At 46.5% G+C, this 18,896-nt stretch overlaps 1 protein-coding gene across 14 annotated transcripts in view; it reads right to left on the bottom strand.

Annotated features, from left to right (window-relative positions):
- The window catches only part of ZNF608 (zinc finger protein 608), a 392,506-nt gene that overhangs the window by 4,358 nt on the left and 369,252 nt on the right, over positions 1-18,896 (bottom strand). For all 14 annotated transcript variants that reach the window (XM_054694479.1, XM_054694477.1, XM_054694478.1 and 11 more), the window contains 4 exons: positions 6,204-6,291; positions 3,242-5,696; positions 1,304-1,721; positions 554-726 (listed from right to left, as the gene is read on the bottom strand). In XM_054694479.1, coding sequence (XP_054550454.1) covers positions 554-726; positions 1,304-1,721; positions 3,242-5,696; positions 6,204-6,291 — 3,134 coding nt within the window. The remainder of the gene's footprint in view (positions 1-553; positions 727-1,303; positions 1,722-3,241; positions 5,697-6,203; positions 6,292-18,896) is intronic.

Here is an 18,896-nt window from a genome sequence, read left to right as displayed (position 1 = left end):
AATGTATTCCAGGTTTTTCAGCAAGCACTGCCACATTCTCTTGCGTCTCTCCTCACTGCCGCCTCCAAGACAATCAGTTGCCCCCTTTTCGGGTGGAGGAGCCATCCTTGTGTTGTTTCAGGAGTTATAGGGACAGAACAACGACTCAAGGCCAAAAAAGAGCAGATGCGGCCATCCCGCCTTGGCCATCCCGCCTCTCCTCACGCTGGCGTAGGAGAACATATTACCTCTTGCATCAGAAATACCTCACATCAAATTGGTTCCTGTGAGTTTAAATGCCCACTCAGCAAGCATCCGCCCTAGGCAGGCCAGGAGTGCCGGACTCAGCAACAGAAAAGCTTGCTTGCACCATACATGCTTTAACAATTTCCCCCCTGACATGTGAAAGCATCTTAAGTTTTCAATTTTCCATTATTTATGCATTCGGATAAAATAGCATCCTGAAATCACAGCTGGGTTCCAAAACCATTTCTCCATCAAGAGTGTTCTGCAGCTTATCCCCTTTTCTCCCCCAAAACATGGTACTTTTAAGCAACAACAAAAGGAGGCTTACAGCAGGAGACTTGCTGCGGTATTGGTTGGCATGCTGCTGGAGCAAATCCAGTGCTTTAGATTCAGTGGTTGTTTTCGTGTTGATGCTAGGGCTGGTATTGACTTTCTCTGCCTCTTCTCTCCCTGACATCTTCCCATAAACAGGATAATGAAATCCTGGAGAGAGATAGGCCCCTGTAGATAAACAACAAATGCCACATCAAGTTATAGGCTACATCTTAAAAAAAAAAAAAAAATCATATGGATTACATGAATTTGGGATTAGAGTCAGAGATCTTAAAATAGGGGATTACATTAAGAATGGGCTACATCATCATTCAACCATATTTAGGTTCTCTCATTTTCTTCTCCCAGTTAATTCATCCTGATGAACAGAGGTTATAAACAGAATTGAGCTTACAGCCATTTCATACATTTATGTGTCTGCTTAAGTGAAAGGAATAGTAACTGTAATGATTATGACAGTAAGTGCTTAGAATATTTTCATCGGCAATAAAGTATCTGTCAGTCTAACAGCTACAGTAAGAACATCAGTGACTATGGAGACTATAGCTGAGGACCCTTGACATTTCACCCCCGAAAAAATCCCTTATATGAAATCAGTTTCATCTCGGAGACTTTCAGCAGCATGAAAACAAGCCAAACAAATGACACCCCTGAAGCATCTAATCTAATCTAACCTGAATTTTTAATAGCTAATATTTTCACACAGCCTCTCCCCTCCAAAATAGTGAGAACCCACAACACGTACCAGGGTAACTGTGCATTAGGACAGGAGAGACAGCCCGGTATGCAGGGTGGCTGGGGTCATACATCTGTGGGTAAGGATAAGCATGCAAGTACTGTATGTAGGACTGATGCTGACTCATGGGCGAGGACACAGCCACTCTCGTCCCCCGAGAGTCCTTCCAGTTCACAGGAGTCTTGCGATCATCGTTTTTCAGCTTGTTCTCCTCCATGGACTGAGAATCGGGGCGCTTAGCCTCTTTGGGCTCCTCTTTAATGCTTGTTAGTGACACAGGGAGGCTGGGCACACCACTCTCTTTATTGGGAGTTTTCCTGGGACTATCCTCTTTTAATTTCTTTTCTCTATCAAGTTCTTCTGCCTTTTGCTGATCCAGGTATTTGGGCTGATATACATAATGATGCCATGTCCTTGCATCTGGATCCTGATTTAAGAAAAAAGATTTTTAAAATTTCAATTTTTAAGAAAAACCCATGAATCGATGTGACGCCATGTTACTTTGAATACCAAATTAACACTTGCTAACGTGCTAAGAGCTGCATCTCCTTCTCTTACAAAGTAATAATGTCTGAGGAAGACATTATTGTCAGTCCCTTTTCAAGAAGACAAAACTAAAGCTTTTGTCTTCACGTAACATCAAGGTCACACTTGTCCACTGCAGGACTGGACTTCAAACTTTGGTCTACTGGGAGTCAGGGCTGGGCCTCTGAAGTCATTTCTCAACATTAAATAACATCCTCAGACATATTTCATCTCACCCTCATTTCTGTTTTAGTATCACACATAGGTAAAAAGCAATTTCTAGAATTCCAACTCAACGATAATAAATTTAAGTATTAAATCAATTAACATCATTTGGGGGAAAAGAGTCTGCTTCCTAATACATTTTCCTCATCAACTGCTGCTGAGGTTGAATTGATTGACTCGTGTCTCATTACGCTAAAATCGTTATTAAGACAAAACTTCAAATCAACAGCACACACTGTAGCTTTTCTAGTAAGAAAACAAAGGCATCTGCAATAAACCCTCCCATTCTGTATCGTTTTAATGGGACCCTGTGAAGCCACAGCCTGATTCCAGGGGTCGGGGAGTAACCTCCCTAAATGACCTTTGGGGCCTCCGTCCTGTTCGTAACATAAGCCACTGGACACTTAGGTGCTGAGTCAAAATTCAGAAATGGGTATGAAGAAAGGATTCTATCGTGATGACTCATCAGCGCCATCAGCACAGTAGGAGGATGAGGTGGACGGTGTCGGGAATACCCGGATGAACACTCTGAGGGCTGAAGTGAGTCAGGATGCTCAACGGTGACAGCGCCGGCACTCATGTGGTTTCATGGTGACCGACTTTCTGTGCTGGCACACGTAACCTCAGGCTGGCTGACCGCGGGGCTCGACTGTTTGAGGCCCATCCTCCCAGAACAGCTTTTAACGTAGAGGGTAAAACAAATCTCGTGGTCTGGCTCAGAGACTGTGAGAAAGACATCTGAGATGACTGGGGAATGTGAAGGTAGGGGCCCAGTTTTATCATTCCTAAGAGATGGCAGCTGAAATCTGGGAACATAAAAGAACAAACACTGTAGAGCTCAGACTCAGAATCTCAGCGCTAGGGGGAAACTCGGCGGCCACGTGATCCAATGCCCTCACTTTGGACTCTCAGAAAAGCAGGAACCAGCGCTAGCTCATGACCAGGAACGGGGAGTCTGCGAAACGGGTGTCCACGGTTTGTTTTACGCTACGACATGACAGGGGAAATTATTACACATTTTTAGAGGGACGCCATCACTCCTGAGAGAATCTTTTAAAATATTTCCCAAGAGGAGAGGAATCAACCCTAATGCACCCTCGGTTTCCTGCCTGTGGAGAAGTCTAACCAGCTCAAGCCCAGACATGTACAGGTCTCAGACTGCTCTGTCCCTGCGGGGGCCACGCTCCACAATCTTACTTGTTTAAATCTCGAGGTTGGGTCTACACCTGTCTGCTTCATAGAGTCCATGACAGATTTCATTTCTACAGCCTCTTTAATAAGCTGGTGGTTTTCCATCTGCTTAGCTTTGAAGCTGTCGGCCTGAAGCTGTTGCTGGTGATTGGAGAGAAGCTGCGATTTACCTGTCTCCTCAGTTTTATTAGGCACTGACGGCCCTAGTTTAGAATGGTTTTTGTTAGGCTCCGGAGTAGAGGGAGCTTTTGAGATTGTGGCCGATGGCACGTTTTTCTGTTTACTGTCATCCTTGCCCAGCTCTTTCAAGGGGAGCTCATTTTTCCTGTCACAGTCTGCTCTCCCAGCCTGGGCCATTTTCTGCTCTGCCAGCCTCTGGTCTTCGTAGTACTTCTCGTACTGCTGCCTGTAGGCAGGGCTAGTGGCCATCAGCGACTTCTGGTCCATGTAGAGCCCGTAGGCGTACTGGCCATAGTACAGCGACTGGGCCAGCGCGGGGTGTCTCTGTGTGATCACCGACTGGTGCTGCGGCTGCAAGGGGGCCGAGTTGTGCTCCACTTTCTTGGCCTCTAACTGCTCGGCCTTGTCTTTCTTTTCCGTGTCTTCTTCGGACTCCTTCTTGATCTTCATCCCCTGTGTGCTGCCCCCGTTCCCAGCCACAGGGGCACCGACCTGGCCGGGGTGCATGTAACTTGGAGAATAGTAAGGCTCGTAGCCATGGTAATAGGGCGAGTGGGCCTCTTTCATCTGCGATGATTGTGCTGTCGTCAGAGAATGCCCTTTCACAACGCCGTCCTTCCCAGACAAGATATCTGAGGGCGAACTGGCCTTCGACCGCATGCCCTCTGACCTGCTGTCAGACCCGCCGTCGTCGGCAGCGTCCGAGATGTCCGAGTAGGCGGGGCTGCTGGTCTTGCCCGCAGAGCCCTCGGCCCCGTTCTGGGTCAGCACGTGCAGGGGCGCCATGGGCGCCTGCCCGTTCACCAGAGGGCTGCACTCCATCCTCGAGGCGCTGCCGATGGACGGGCTGGGCGCGTTGTCTGTGAACGTGTACACCTTATCGGCCTCGGCTTTGATACTGGCCATGCGGCTCTCCTGGGACTCCGACAGCCCGTTGGCCAGCCCTTCGTTCTTGTTCAGATGATCCTTTAAAAAATGCCCCGACAAATCTTTGCCGGCCCCCTTGGCCTCCTCCAGTTTCCCCAGCTTGGCGTCCATCTTCGGGCTGCCTGTCTCCTTCCCTTCTTTGTCCTTCAGCTTTCGCTTCTCCTTTTTCTTCTTGTCTTTGAGCGACACGAGAGCTGGGTTCACGGTGATGGGCTCCCCCATAATCGTGGGCTTTGGTTGAATGGGTTTTAACGGAGGGCTCTTTGGTGTGGCCTGGACCACGGTCGTGGTGAGGGAGGGCAGCCCGGGGATGGTGCCCGTGGTGGTGCTGGTGAAGGCGGCCGTGGGGATGGCGATCAGCTGCGGGGGCGTGGGGGCGGGGGCCGGCGCGATGGGCCGCGCGGTTTTCAGCTTGGACAGGTTTTTGTCCATTTTGCAGTTGTTGGCCTTCTTGCCCTTTTCTTTCTCGCCCAGGTTTTTCTTGTCGATTAATCCTTCTGCCTCCAGTTTGGGCATTTCGGCAGCCAAACTGCCGTCCGCCCCCGAGCAGCCGTCTAGCGTGGCCGTCATGTTGGAGATGACCGGGAGGTTGCTCAGCTCACTGGCCAGGCCCTTCTTTTTGCCGGAATTCTTGCCGGCTTTGGAACCGATCGCGGAACCGGGGCCGTTGCTGATCAGCTCTCGCTTTCCTTTGGGGGTCCCGGGAGGGTTTGCGGGGCCAGGCGAGGCCGGGGCCTTCACCGGGTCATAGGTCGAAACACTTGTGCTTGGCTCGCCGCAGTCAAGCGCCACGTTGCTCAGCGCCTCCTCGCAGTCTGAGATCTTGTCCTCGCTGTCGGGCTCGAACTCCAGCTTGTTTTCTGGGTCCAGGTGTGCGTGAGCCTGGTGGTAGCGCAGGCCGTTAATGTGCTTGTACTTTTTGTTGCAGTTCGGGTGGGGACAATCGATTAACACCGGAGAAGAGCAGCCTTGGTCCAAAAAAGGAGTCTCTGGTTTCCCTTGCGGGGTGGTGGGAGTGCTTCTAGAATTTGTGCGGACGCGCTTCCCGGGCTTATTGTCCTCAGAGCTGGAGTTGAGGTCCAGCTCCATGGGAGGCTTGTTTTTCCTTTTGTTGGTGGAAGAGGGGCTGGCTTTAATGTCCTCGGCGGCACAATTTGGGGGTGTCCTTCGCCCACTGGCGTTGAGGCTGCCCCTCCTCCCTTTTCCATTGGCTCCCCCTCTGTTCTTGTTCTGCAGCCCTCTGGATTCTGTGAAGCTGGCCTCCGAACCGGGGGCGGCCGCGGTTGACCTTGCTCGCTTTCCTCTGCCCCGGCCCCCTCGCATCTCCAGGTCGCTGGTGGGTGACTCACAGAACCTAGGAAAGCAAGTGACACACATCAAAATGAGGAGCCCCAGAAGGGCCCGGTGGAATCACAAGGCACACCACGCAGCCGAGAGCAGTCAACACCCAGCAGCTTGAGGGCTGGGGGCCAGATCAGTAAAGACGCCTGTTCTACTGGCAACGGCCACACCTGCAAAGGGAACAGGCTACCCAAGGCTGATGTTTTTCCTAAGAAAACAGCTCAGATAGCTGGGCTTCAGATTCCCTTCAAATTCCTATTTGAGAAAAGAAGAAAACAAAGGAGACAAAGGGTAGTGAGAAGAGATTTCCTGATAGAAAAGAAACCCAGCATCTGCATTTTGCTGTGTTCAATCCTGAATTGCTCATTTCTCTTCTGCCTGGTTTCAATTACAAGCAGACTTTTATGTATTATTAATCTCTCGGTGCAGTTTCCTTGCCAAGAGCGGGGGGCGGGGGTGAGGACAGAGCAAGAAGAGAAAGAGAGAAAACAGAGACTGAAATGAAAGGCCCCATGCATACCTGGGAGGGGCCCAGTCGTGCTTGGTGCAGTCCAGTAGGGTCCCCACGTAAGTTTTGTTCCTCCACGTGACATTGACCACTAGGACACCTGCGAAAAGCGGGGAATGCAATTGGTTAGCACCGATTACACTATTTCCAGTTCATTTATTGTTATTATTATTATTTTTACCAGCAAAGTTCTATTCTCATGTGCTTTCAAAAGCTGTGGTTTACGTTCTTCCTCTTTTTGGTTTCAGTGACCTCAAGTGAAAACCCACAGGAAACTCTGTGAGAAAGAGTGTGTGTGAGTGTGTGTGTGTGTGTGCCCAAGAGCATGCATGTGTGGTACAAAAGGGTAAGACTGCGTGAGAGTGTAATCAAGATACTGCTGACAGAAGGAAATGGTTTTTGCCATGTCCTGCTGTAAAACAGCAACACTCACCTCTTAATTTTTCTATTATTACACATAATTGCTTTCGTTTGGCAAGCAGCCAACATAAACTAAGCGCCCGTTACCAGTGCTTAAACCAGAAGGTGACTGAAAGGAGTCGGCTTTGTTTCTAATTCAACAGTATAATAGAATCGTATTTTTTATTTAGGGAAAAAATGATTTGGGGGCACAAAAATACATGTAGTGAGGAAAGCAGGGTCCTAGAGCCCAGACAGCAGACAATCAGCTAATCCCCCCCCCCACCCCCCTGCGTTTCTAAGACAAGAATCAGCCTTGGTACCATATCTGTTTCACTATTTGGTCTTGTTTCATGTTAAGGACTCCTAAAATAGCCCTCTCAAGAAAATAAATGTGCACAATAGGTTTGCTCTTGGGGTTATCTTTAGAATCAACTTTAGTAAGCATTTGCCACAGAGGATTAGAAAAAAAATCTCAAAACCAACACACTTGTTTCCTGCAAGTCATTCTGCTTTTCCCAACTGCTTTGCAGACAGACAATTTAATTTAACACAGCATCTGTGAATTACTAAACTTAAGTGCACTTAGTATACTGAATGTCACCGTGAAACAAAATATAACATCCTCTTATTTCTCCAGAGGACAACTGCCGTGTGTGTGTGTGTGTGTGTGTGTGTGCATAAATTTTTAAATTACTCCTTTAAAGCCCATATTAAATAGGCCTAGATTTTGAGGTTACAGAAATTAGAAACGAAATATTTAAGTGTACCTTTGTTTTCTTCTCTGTGCTTACTCCCTCCCCTCCCCCAAACCCCCCAATTCTTCCTCGAAACAGCAAGGGACATTACCCAATGTCTATTTCTAGCTGGTCTGCTCACTTGCTCACTGCCATTTTGACTGTTAGGGAAAACTTGTTTTGAACTCCTTTATGACGGCTCACCAGGCAAGACATCTCCTAGAGAATATTCTAGTGGCAGGTAAAATATATTTGAATGGTTGGAACTGCAGTCGTGGGGGAGGAAAATTTTCTTTCAGAAGTCTCATAAAGAGATTTAAACATTTTCCCCCACATGGTCTAGTGACCATTACTCAGGTGCCATCTGAACTTACTCACTGTCGCAGCCGTGGAGGGGAGGGGCCTAGCAGGGAGCAAAGCAAAAGCATTTCCTCAAATCACTAGTGATTCATCTGTAATTCCCTCAGAATTTTTTTTTAAGCCAGTGAGCATAAAAATTCATAAGAGATGAGAACCAATGATAATCAGGCGTTTGGTGAAAATTTGCACAAGGCAGAACAACTGGTGGAAAGGATTCTTCCCCAGCACATCCCTTCAGGAAAAGGGAAAAGAGGTGAAGGGGAAGGCTGAGCTGGGTTTCTCATCAACTCCTCTCTGGGGCACCGTGGATGGTGTCAAAGACCTTTGCAGCTGCTTAAAATTCCTGAGCGTGTCAGCTGTATTTACAGCGCAGACATCTATCCGCACTGCCGGGAGGTGGCTGGCATTTCAGCTCTAGATGCAATGGACGGAGTCGCCGCGTTGCAGAGCGCCCCGATGTAGCGCCAATGTATAATTAAAACTGCTTGAAAGGAAACATGAAAGAAACAACAAACCCTCCATTCTTGCAGTAATAAAATTAAAAACAGGAAAAGTCTGCGCAGACACTTAACATTTGTCTGCAGTGAAAGCCTTTTGTTATTGCTCTTCCCCCAGGGGCTCGCGCGGCTGGCGCACGCCGGCTGCTGATTGGCCGGCGCCTGCGGGGACGCTCGCGCCTGATTGGCTGGGCCGAGGGCGGCCCCGGAGCCGCGAGGCGCGGCCGGGGATAAAGGGCTGCGCGGGCGCGGGGCTGCGTCCGGGCGGCTGCAAGGCGGGGCCGGCAGCCGGCCCGGTTCTCCCTGCGGGAAGGCTGCCCGCCCTGCACGGTTCGGCTCCGTACATCAACGCGGGCCTGTCCACATGGTGCAAGGCTGCATTCAGCTCTCGCCCGCCGCGAGCCACGCTGCACCGTGCAGCTCCACGTAGCACGCCAGCTGCTCAGACCCAAAATTGGGGTCTCGAATGGGGGCAGGGTGCGCCCCCCCAAGTGCGCCCCCCCCTCCCCAGGAGGCCCCAGACAAGCAACTTAGCATTGGTTACTGGTCACCAAGGCTCAGCTCAGGTTGCAACTTTCACACTGTAAAACTATTCGCATTGCCTGGTGCTATTTCTAGAAGGCAGACAAGCAGACCTCTTATCTCAGTGAGAGTGATATTTATCATTATTATTAGCACTCAGTGGGAATAAAATCCTGTGAAGAAAAGTACATTTTCAACTTCAAAGCGCCTCAATAAGTCAGTCTTATTTTTCCAGAAGCCCACGCATTTCAAACGCTCAAAATAAAAGCTCTACTCCCGGGGAGATTTTGAACGGTCTCCATCAAGCAGTGCTAATTAAATACGTGTGCTTGTGTCTATTTTTCTTTATGTACAAGCCGCTTCACAATGCCGCAGAGTATTTCTATCTGCCTAGAATTCACTATCTGCCTGGAATATACACAAGCACATGTTTACACAGCCAAGTCTGCCGCTCTACATTGCAAAGAAGGCTTAGAGGAATGCGGCTCATATAAACTACAAAGTATATTGTTTCTTTGAAAGGAAGGCTGTGTTTAGACAACATCCTATTGTGAGGGGCCAAGTGGAGGGAGGTGTGTTAGTCTGAAAATGGTGAATGGTTTATCATTCTGCGGAAGACATCTTGAACAATTTGTAACCCATAGTCATACAGAGAGGCTGGTTTTCAAAGGCATTTAAGTGACCAAAATGAAAACCAATCTTTTACACGTACAAATGTGAATTTCATAAATCTGGACCTAGTTACGTTTCTCACATTAGTTGGAAATAAATCTACATTTGCCCCACCTCGAAGATTTGCAGTTTCTTTTTCAATGCACATTTCTTGTTTCAAAGTTTAACCTATGAGCTAAGCACCGAGCATACGCTATACAAATCCTTTTCCTCTTCATGTTCTCAACCATCCCATTGCTTTGTGATCCTCTCTCTCTACCCATGGCCTGACCATGGTTTTCTTCCGAGAGCTGATGCCTGCCTGTAACATTTCACATTTGAAAAATATCAGAAGAGTATCACCAATGAAGTAAGAACACAGCAGAAGACTGCAAGAGATGGTCTGGCATGTACTCAGCGGGCAGAGTTTTCGTATTTGTGTTAAGGCTTTGTTTTAAATACTGACATACCATCAATCTAAGATACCACCCCCAAAAGGTATATTACGTATGGGACGTTTAATAATACATGGACTGCATTCTAGAACTTGTGCCCCTATGTCTACAAGACACAGGAGCCCTGATCTCATAAGAGTCTTTCAGTCATGGTGTTCTATTATTTCTTGTAGCAACTTAATAATTAAGTGGCCCCAGAGAGACCAGCAGGCCCAGTAGGCATTTATCATGCTTCTATAGGTTATACACAGAGAATCGATTCGGTGCTATGGAATCAACCACATTTTGACTGAGACTTGGTTCAAATTCTGTACTTCAATAGTCTGCAAACTAGTAGTGAAAGCAACATAGGCAAAACCTGTAACCCAGAACTGTAAGTAGAGCTTGAGTATTATTATTTCTACTTAGAGTAGACTCCTTATTCCACTGTATCAGCCTGGACCCTCAATGTGTGACTTTCATTGCAGTCCCTGCACCACCAACACCACAAATTTTGCCTCAGAGATATACACAAGCACAGAGATAGCTTCAGGTGACCAGTTCCCTGGATCAGTACACCTAACTCTCATCTCATCTTGTAACAGGGTGGTCCCAAGGAAAGGGGGAGGTTCCCTGCCCCACCCAAGGGAGGGTGGAGCTGAGCAGGGAGAAGAAAAGCAACAGAAGAGACTGAGGAAGGAAGCAGGATGGAGCCAGGAGACCTAAAGGAGGCGCATGGAGCCTAGAGACACGTGAAGAAACTGCGCTTGTCTTTTGGTTGTGGACTGGGTGACACAGATGTGGGTGAGACCCGTGGAGAGGTGACAATGGCAGCTTTTATCTTGATGTTGATTTTGCTCTTTTCCTTCCGGGCTTGTCTGGTTGTTTCTGACCCTTTTCTGTGGGTCCCCACTGGAAGATGCTTTAGACTTGTCGCAGGCTTTGGGGCCTTGCTCTGGGCCGATCCCATATGGATGGAGTTTTACCCACGAGGGGACGGGTAACTTTGGGTGCTTCATTTAGAAACTAGACTCTTTGCCTTACCTGTATTGTTTCCTAGTTTTATTAAAGTTCCTTCCCATTAAAGTCTCCTATGTTTTGTGTTGATGCGGTGGATGGCAGAACCCATTTAGAATAGGCAGGTTTGCGGGGTCGGGGCTGCCCCTCTCCCTGTCCTATAACAATCTCTCTGCTCCAGTGATGGGGCCCTAAAAATCAAAAGCAACCAAACAGGGATGAAGGTGGGAACGTGAATTAACAAGACAAAAGGGAAATCAGAGTAGAAGCCTAGAGGTCACAGGGGGGGCTGAGGCGGAGGGGACTATGGTGGACCAAAGCCCCAAGGAAGCTTGAGTGCTGTGATAGGAGGAAGTCAGGCGGTGGGGCAAGCGCCTTGCACCTGTGTGTGTGTCTCCCTCTTTCTTCCTGCTTCTTTACCGAGAGCCACCTTCACACCCCAGGTTGCCCAATGTTTTCTGGCCACCTTATTAAAGAGTTGTTCCTGGTGCTGCAGTAAAATTTCCTTGCATACTTTGGTTCTGGTTCTGCCTTCTGATCCCCTGTAGCTTTGCCCTGCAGGCAAGGACAATGACCAGGCTGACATTCTCCTGGTCTCCAGTTCACTCACTTCCTCCCCCTCGAGCCTAAACAAGTTTCTTCAACCCATTCTTTGTGTCACTTCTCTAATTCCCCTGAAAGAATCTCTACAGATTCTTAACTGTCCAAATTCCCAAGGACAGTTAAGATTCCTAATGATTTAGGACCAAACGGGGATGTCACGAGTGATCTAGGAATCCTCCCCAGTCACATGCCATGCACGCCACCCCCACACAGCCACTGCCCCGGGGGGCCCAGTGCACATTCCTCCTACCAGTGGAAACATACCGGAGACCATCCTTTCTTTTCCTTCCATAGTCCACAGCTAGACACTCCCCAAGCCTCCCTGCCAATAAGATGTGGCCCAGGGCCTGAGTTAGGTGAAAGGAAAGTGAGTGAACTGATGTGTGCCACTTTCAGGCCTGGCCTGGAAGATCCCCGAGTGCCTCCCCCTTCTGACTGGCAGCCATGGAGACGACAAGAGGCACCTGGAAGGCCACAAATAAAAGATGGCAGTGCTGTTCATCTGGGATCTGACAAGGAGTGAACAGGAATGCAGAACTCTATCGGGCAAGCAACAAAGAATGGCTTACTGTGACTGAATACTGTGGAGATCATTTGTGTTACCCCAATACACGGCCCCTTTAACCTTTTACTCCACACGTGTATATGGTGACCAGACTACAGCCCCGGAGAACAGGAGCTGCGGCCACACTACTGCACCTATGGGCATACTGCCCGTAGGTTCATCCTACACCGAGAAACTACTAGAAGGTGACTAGAAGAGAATCACGATTTGAATCTTACCCCATTGACTTCACTATTATCATACTTTTTCAATAAGCATCATCTCCCACTAGCTTGTAGTTGATAGAAATTCTCTGTGGAGAGATTTTGCTCTGAAGATGTTATAAATATGGTTTATGAATTACTGTTTCTGGTATTCGTGAAGATGTTTCCTCAAGAACTGGGCAAATGTCTGATTTCCCAGGAGATCGGCATAACTCTGTTTGTATTACAGTTTAAAGGCTGTTCCAGAGCCTTTAAAGTGCCTCATTGCTGGGACAGAAGTCTCTGCCAAGCATTGCAAATGCTGAATTTGGAATCAGGCATCGTTTTTTTTTTTTTAAACTCATATTCAGACTACCACATCTGGATGGACTTGGTGTGCTCTCATGCAGAAAAGAGAAACCTCACTCTAATGGCACTGAAATGTAACCCATTTATGCCACAACCCCCTTTTTTTAAGTTTACACATTTCTTTCCTTTTAAATGTTTTCCAGTAGAAACATTAGTGACAATAAAAATGCCACCATATGCTGGTTTCATGAGTAGGGGATCAAGTTCACATATTGTAGGTGTCCTATTACCCTATATTTTTATACAATGTGACTGCTGTACAAGGTATGAGGTATCAACAGTCCTTTGTACCTAGCTCTCCCTGAAATACATGGTGGTTGCTATTTTGTTGTATCGGTACTGCCCCTTTTTTTGAAAAGCTGAGGCTTGCATATGTTTATTCATCATTCTGGCTTCTGAGTTTCTAACTTTGAGGTAGACCTTTTTTTTTCAAAGGATAAAGTTGTGTTTATAATTAGTTGGGGAAATTTTGTATTTACAACTCAGGTTGCCAATAAAATACCTGCCAGACAAAAAGCCGAGGGACTTTCCTATGACCTATGCCAAGTATACAGGGGGCAGCAGGACAAGAAAAGTGTCTTCACGTGATCAGAAAATGCAGTATTCTTTTTTTTTAAGAGCCCTACTGCTGGGCTGAATGTTTGAAGAGTCACTTTAACCACATCCTGTAATCAAACCATCTGGAACACAGTTCTGCGATTAGTCACCCCGAACACTGGGCTTTATCTGAACAAATAGTGTACGGCCATGGCGCTCAGGAGACAGGGCATCTGAACAAAGGGAAGTGTAATGAAACACTTTATGCCCTAGTGTGCCCCCACCCGAGTCATAAACCCCAGAGACACAATGCTCTGGTGTTAATGTACTACTTTATGAAAGCACAGTGAGCTCAAAGATTAAAGGACTGCAGGGCAAAAAATTGCTGGTTTGGATACATCTTCTCTGTTGGTGGCTGGACTGTGTGTTGGCACCGTGCTCGCTACATTAATTATAACCTCTCGGATGACAGTTCAGCGTTCCCATTAGGGTTTGGTGTTATTTTCAGGACACTGGGAACAAGGTTCATCTATGGGAGGAGAGTCAGGATTCTTTATTTGCCAGAGGTTAATCTGAACACAGAGACCTTTCTTTTTGGTTCATCGAAACCCTCTCCATAAATAACGGGGGGGGGGGGGGGGGAGGCAAGGAGAGGCCTTAATCCAAATAAATATGCTAAACCAAAACCAAAAAGCTAAAAAAAAAAAAAAAATGCTGCTGTTCTCATCTCCATTTTAAAGGATGGCTTGCTTTCTTATTTGACAGTGCTTATCTCTTTCAAAAGTACATTTCATCATTGGTATACAGTCTATGAAAATCTTTTTTAAAAATCTAAAAGAATCCCCTGCCCCCAAGTACACTGACCCCACCCCACCCCACCAGCTCCAAAAACCACAGCTAAAGAAATCTTGTTTCCCCATGGGCCTTATGGTTTAATACACAAAAGAACACAGAGCCACTTCCATCACTGTCACCTCCCCTGCAGCCTTTGTTCTGAAGCCTGATGAGCTGTATTGATTTGGGAAAATCATTGAGCTTCTTGGAAAACTAGACTCTCGCTTATTCACCGCCATCTATTTCTTTCCCATGAAGACAGGTGGTCAATATCCAGTTGACTGGTCAGCTAAAAGAAGCTCTCTGCTTTTCTTTTCTTGCTTCCCTAGTAACATTATCCTTTCCCACTTCTAGAAAATACAATGGCCTGTTAAGAAGTCTTCTGGGTAAGAAAAGGGAGCAGAAATAAGGCTTTTGTAAGCCCCCCCTCCCCCCGTGACTCTGACATGCTGTCCCTTGCATTTGCATGGGAGCCTGCACTGCACATGTGGATGCTGACAATATTCCCCCCGACCAAGTGTTACCCAAATGCAACCATTTGTGAAAACTTTGATAGCCTAACATACATGTTAATAAAAAAAAGTCAAATGAAAACAGATCGATTAATGTTGACTGCAGAAAGAGATGCTTTAATTCTTTTAAAGGATCAGTACATAGGTTATCTGAGTTTGCCAGTGATGAAATGTCATGGGTGACATTATAGACATTGCGGGGGGCGGGGAGGCACATGGAGATCTTTAGAAAGCAATTTTAAACATGATCAATGATTAAAACAAACAACAACAACAACAAAAACCACTTGCTTTTAAGTTGGGCACACACTGACACATCCAAAAGCAATATTGTCCTTGATAGCTTGAGGCTAGCTTAAACACATGCACATATTACACAGCAAACACCACAACATGCAGCCCATATTGCTTATGCAGTTCCTCCAGCGGTTTCTTCTAAGGTTCCCAGAATCTGCACTTGGGGATGGGCAGGATGACAGGTTTCAGGTGATGGGGGTTTGGGGGGGAGAGGACAGTGCATCCCTTGTACCCCTAAAAGGGATGCTTTTCAAACTGTGACCACCCAAGGCATAATCAACCAGCAGGAGAAGGTGATCTACACAAGTACGGGGGGGGGGGGGGGAGATGAGAAGGAAGGAATGAAGCAGAGAAGGAAAAGAGAAAAATACAAAGTCTTCTGAGATAAAACTGCCGATCAATTTAAGTGCACAGACTGAATATGTCCACGTATGCAGGGGATGTGTATGCATGGGAACACATCCTGTATTTTGTCCGTCATTAAACTTTTCAGCAAGTAATAACTGCCTTCCTTTGAGGTTGGTGGCATGCAGACCAGCAACGGCACCATTCTGATGTGCAGGACCAAGTCCTAGAGCTGACTGTTGTCTCATCCCTTTGCAGGCGCCCTGAGTTTATCTGAAATCGGATGGCTTTAGGCGGATGCTGGCTAGTGCTGCCAGCTTCCTCAAGTCCTCTGCTTTTTTAAGCCACAATTTCCTCATTAGAGTTGTAGAATGATTCTCATTTCCCTCCTTTCTTTCTGGGAAAACGAAGGTTCAATGCCAGCTGCCCCCATTCAGTCCCATAAGCTTTTATTAGTTCATGAGGACATCATCTTTTCTTCCTCTAAAATATTTGATAAATACATATTGAACCAGGCTTTCTATGAGCCAGAATGTTATTTTATCACCTCCTAGCACAAGTTACTTTCTTTTTTTTTTTTAAGTTTGGAATTTTTTCAACATTTTATTTTTTAAAATATTTTATATAATTCTTATATCATTTTTCATTTTTGCACAATGTATGAATTTTCATTTTTGTTATATTCCCCATACAATTGCACCCCCTCTTATTTTGACCCTTATCCTTCCTCTCCCTGTGCCTCCCCCCCACTGGGGGTAGTAGACTGGATCAAGAAGATGAAGTACATATACACCATGGAATATTACTCAGCATTCAAAAAAGATAAACACATGCAATCTGCAGCAACATGGATGGCGCTGGAAGGGATCATGCTCAGCGAAATAAGCCAGAAAGAAAAAGAAAAATACCGGATGGTCTCACTCATAGCAGGAATTTAGAAAACCTAAACAAGGGACCAGGAAAAAGACTAATTATAATAAAGTAAAAATCAAAATCAACACGCAACTATAAACCAGAGACAAGTTACTTTCTCAAGACTGTTATTTTGGAGGACTGCTATATATAGGGGACCCCAGGCACAGAGCACATGGCCGGGATCCCCCAGAATGAGACGGAAACAGCCTCTACTCACTCCCACTTCCAGAATCGCATGCCACTGAAGATAAGTAACTGAAAGAATGCAGGCCTTTCAAGTCATCAGGCCCGGTTTCCTGCATTCAATATTAATTACAGGATCTTTTCAGCCAACAACTTCTACTGCCAGGCTCTCCACAAAGCCATTACTTCAACTTGAAAAATAGGTTCAGCAGCCAACAAACAAAGAGAAACCATCCTTAAGGTAAAAACTCCCCCGAGAAGAGAGTATTCTAGAATTAAACGGGAGGAAAATGTTATGAATTTGAAAAGCGAATGAACAGGTAGCTGCCACTTTCCTATTTCCTGGTGCAGGCAGCAGTCTGTTGCTTGCCAAAAGCTCACCTCATGGCAGGAGCAGGCAGGGCAGCAAAGTAATGATTGACATGAATGAAACTTAAAGATGGAGAGGATATAAAATGTAAGAATGAAAAACCTTCTATGCCTTGGGGAGGGGCGTAGGCAGAGAAAAAGAATATGAAGGCATGAATCCTCCCAAACTCTAAAAACCTGTTCTTGCTCACAAACCTGTAGATCAATCTAGGTCATGGGTGATTAGCACAGTTTCCGTGCTAGTGGACTGCTTGCCAAATTAGGTGTAAAACAACTATAGATTATAGAACTGGGTTTTAAAGTAATTTCTTAGCATCACCAGTCCTTGAGATACAAGGAGACAGTGGGAACCAAATGACAATTATGCTCCACATCAAAAAGCTGCTACTGATGCGTGTATCTCCCTGGGACTGAAGAGCCGGGCTTCGTGTAAATTATGATGCTTTATTTAAAGTCAGAGCGCTTATTTGCTTTTGTGCCAGCTCTGGGCCCTTTTCATCTCTAGCTCCACCGGGGCCCAGGAGAGCACACATTCCTGCAGCTCTGCTGGCCACCAGCTGTGTCCCCGGAAATCATAAAACCTCTGAACAAGCCATTCTTTACAAAGGCCAACAGCATTTACTGGAAATGATCACTCTGCTATTATTCCACTTGCTGAAATTTAAAATAGCAATTTACAAGGGCAGCTGAAAAGCAGGGAACTGCCTCTGAACTCTGTGTGTGTGTGTGTGTGTGTGTGTGCCTGCACACACGGCACAAGGGAAGGCTCTGCATGTACATAGCACACAAAGGGGTATTTTTTGTGTCACCAAAAAGTCACCATTTTTGCAAATCTAAAGAGGTAAATAAGGTATTTGGATGCCTAAGTAACTGCAGTCAGCACCCCATAATTAAAAGCAATGGGGAGAGTGAGGCTGGTGAACTTGTTACATCCCCTGTCCTCAGCTGGAGGTGCAGTGCCTGCAAGCAGTGTGGACGGGAGTTCACACACTCTGGCAGTGCAACCATGTGAACAGCTCAGAATGCACTAAGGAAAGCTGAAGGGAACACCTAACTCTAATCAAGCTCAGTCTGCAGTCAACTTTACTTTGAGGACTAGAGAGGAAGAAGGAATGAAAGCCACTGGTGATCAAATGGAGCGCCACAAAGCCTGCCTGTAGCTGCTTCTATCTTGAACTAAATTCCGCCTGAGCCTCAGTTTCCTCCTCTATAAAACAGATGTTATGACTATCAGACAAGGTGTGCAATGGCACAAAACAGTCATTCAGCAAAGAGGGCTTCCCCCTCTTTGAAAGTCCCCTGCGTCCCAGGTCACAAGCTGAAGCATACCAGTAATTCCACACTCAGAAACAGCCAGCAGCAAGCTCTCCTGCATTCCTTCCAGGTAAAAACCCTCAGGTAGGGGCAATTGAACAATTATTCCATATTCCTGGAGACCAGGCTTACCGTACATGTGACATACCTGCCGTCTAGAATCTTAAGGGCTATCAATCCCAACATTAGCAACTTCTGTCTATACACACCACTAATTTCAACCAGCAGAAAGCTCTCTTTCTAACCAGATCTGTTGCTTAAAGCAAGCATTTCCTCATGTCATCCCTCAACAGTCAACCCAGGTCACTGAAGTGCTCTCTGCAGAGGGGGCCTCTGGGAAACCTGTGTCCAGTTTTCAGGAACAGCTATAGGAACTGAACACCTGGTATCAGTCTAAATGATACAAGACGCAAAATTAAAGGGTCCGCCATTCCTTGACCACAGACGTGAGACTCTGCCACCAAGGCTCTGGGGATGCAGATGGAGGTTAAATGCAAATTCATCTTTTCAATTCCCATCTGAAGGGACCCGTTTTCTTGACAACGGTCAGACACTGCCTTCTCACCCTCCCCCAGCCCACATTCCAAAGTTCTTATCTTTCAGGGAAGAAAAAAGCCCAACAGAGTTACAAGTATTTCAATAACGTGCTTAGAGACCAGCTCTTTTCTGTAAACAAGCCTAATGAAGCGTGACTAATAGAGCTCTCCTAGAGCAGAGCGAGGGAAAAGGGCCTTTGTTAGCACGGACTGGAGCAAGCCATCCTTTTGCTGGAGCAGAACAAAACTTTGCTGGTTATTGATTGACCAGCTTGGCTTGGTGTCATTGCTTTGCTGTCCATTTCTATCTGCTGTGTGTATAAATATGTGTGTTTATGCAGACGCTGAGATGTTCCATACACACACTCACCCTCCCACATGGCCAGCAGAGCTAACTTTTGGTTAGGTTTCTCTGCAAACTGAATGAAGTATTCAAGCATCTTACTGAAGTCTAATTCTACTCTGATTCCTGCAGTCATTTCATCTTCCATATAACTAACATTTCTCTCCATGTGGTCAGTGCCAAG

The sequence above is a fragment of the Talpa occidentalis genome, unplaced genomic scaffold (genome assembly GCF_014898055.3).
Source record: "Talpa occidentalis isolate TD23 unplaced genomic scaffold, MPIMG_talOcc4v2.1 talOcc4.13, whole genome shotgun sequence".
Lineage (NCBI taxonomy): Eukaryota > Metazoa > Chordata > Mammalia > Eulipotyphla > Talpidae > Talpa > Talpa occidentalis.
This window is presented reverse-complemented; position numbering and strand designations above follow the sequence as displayed.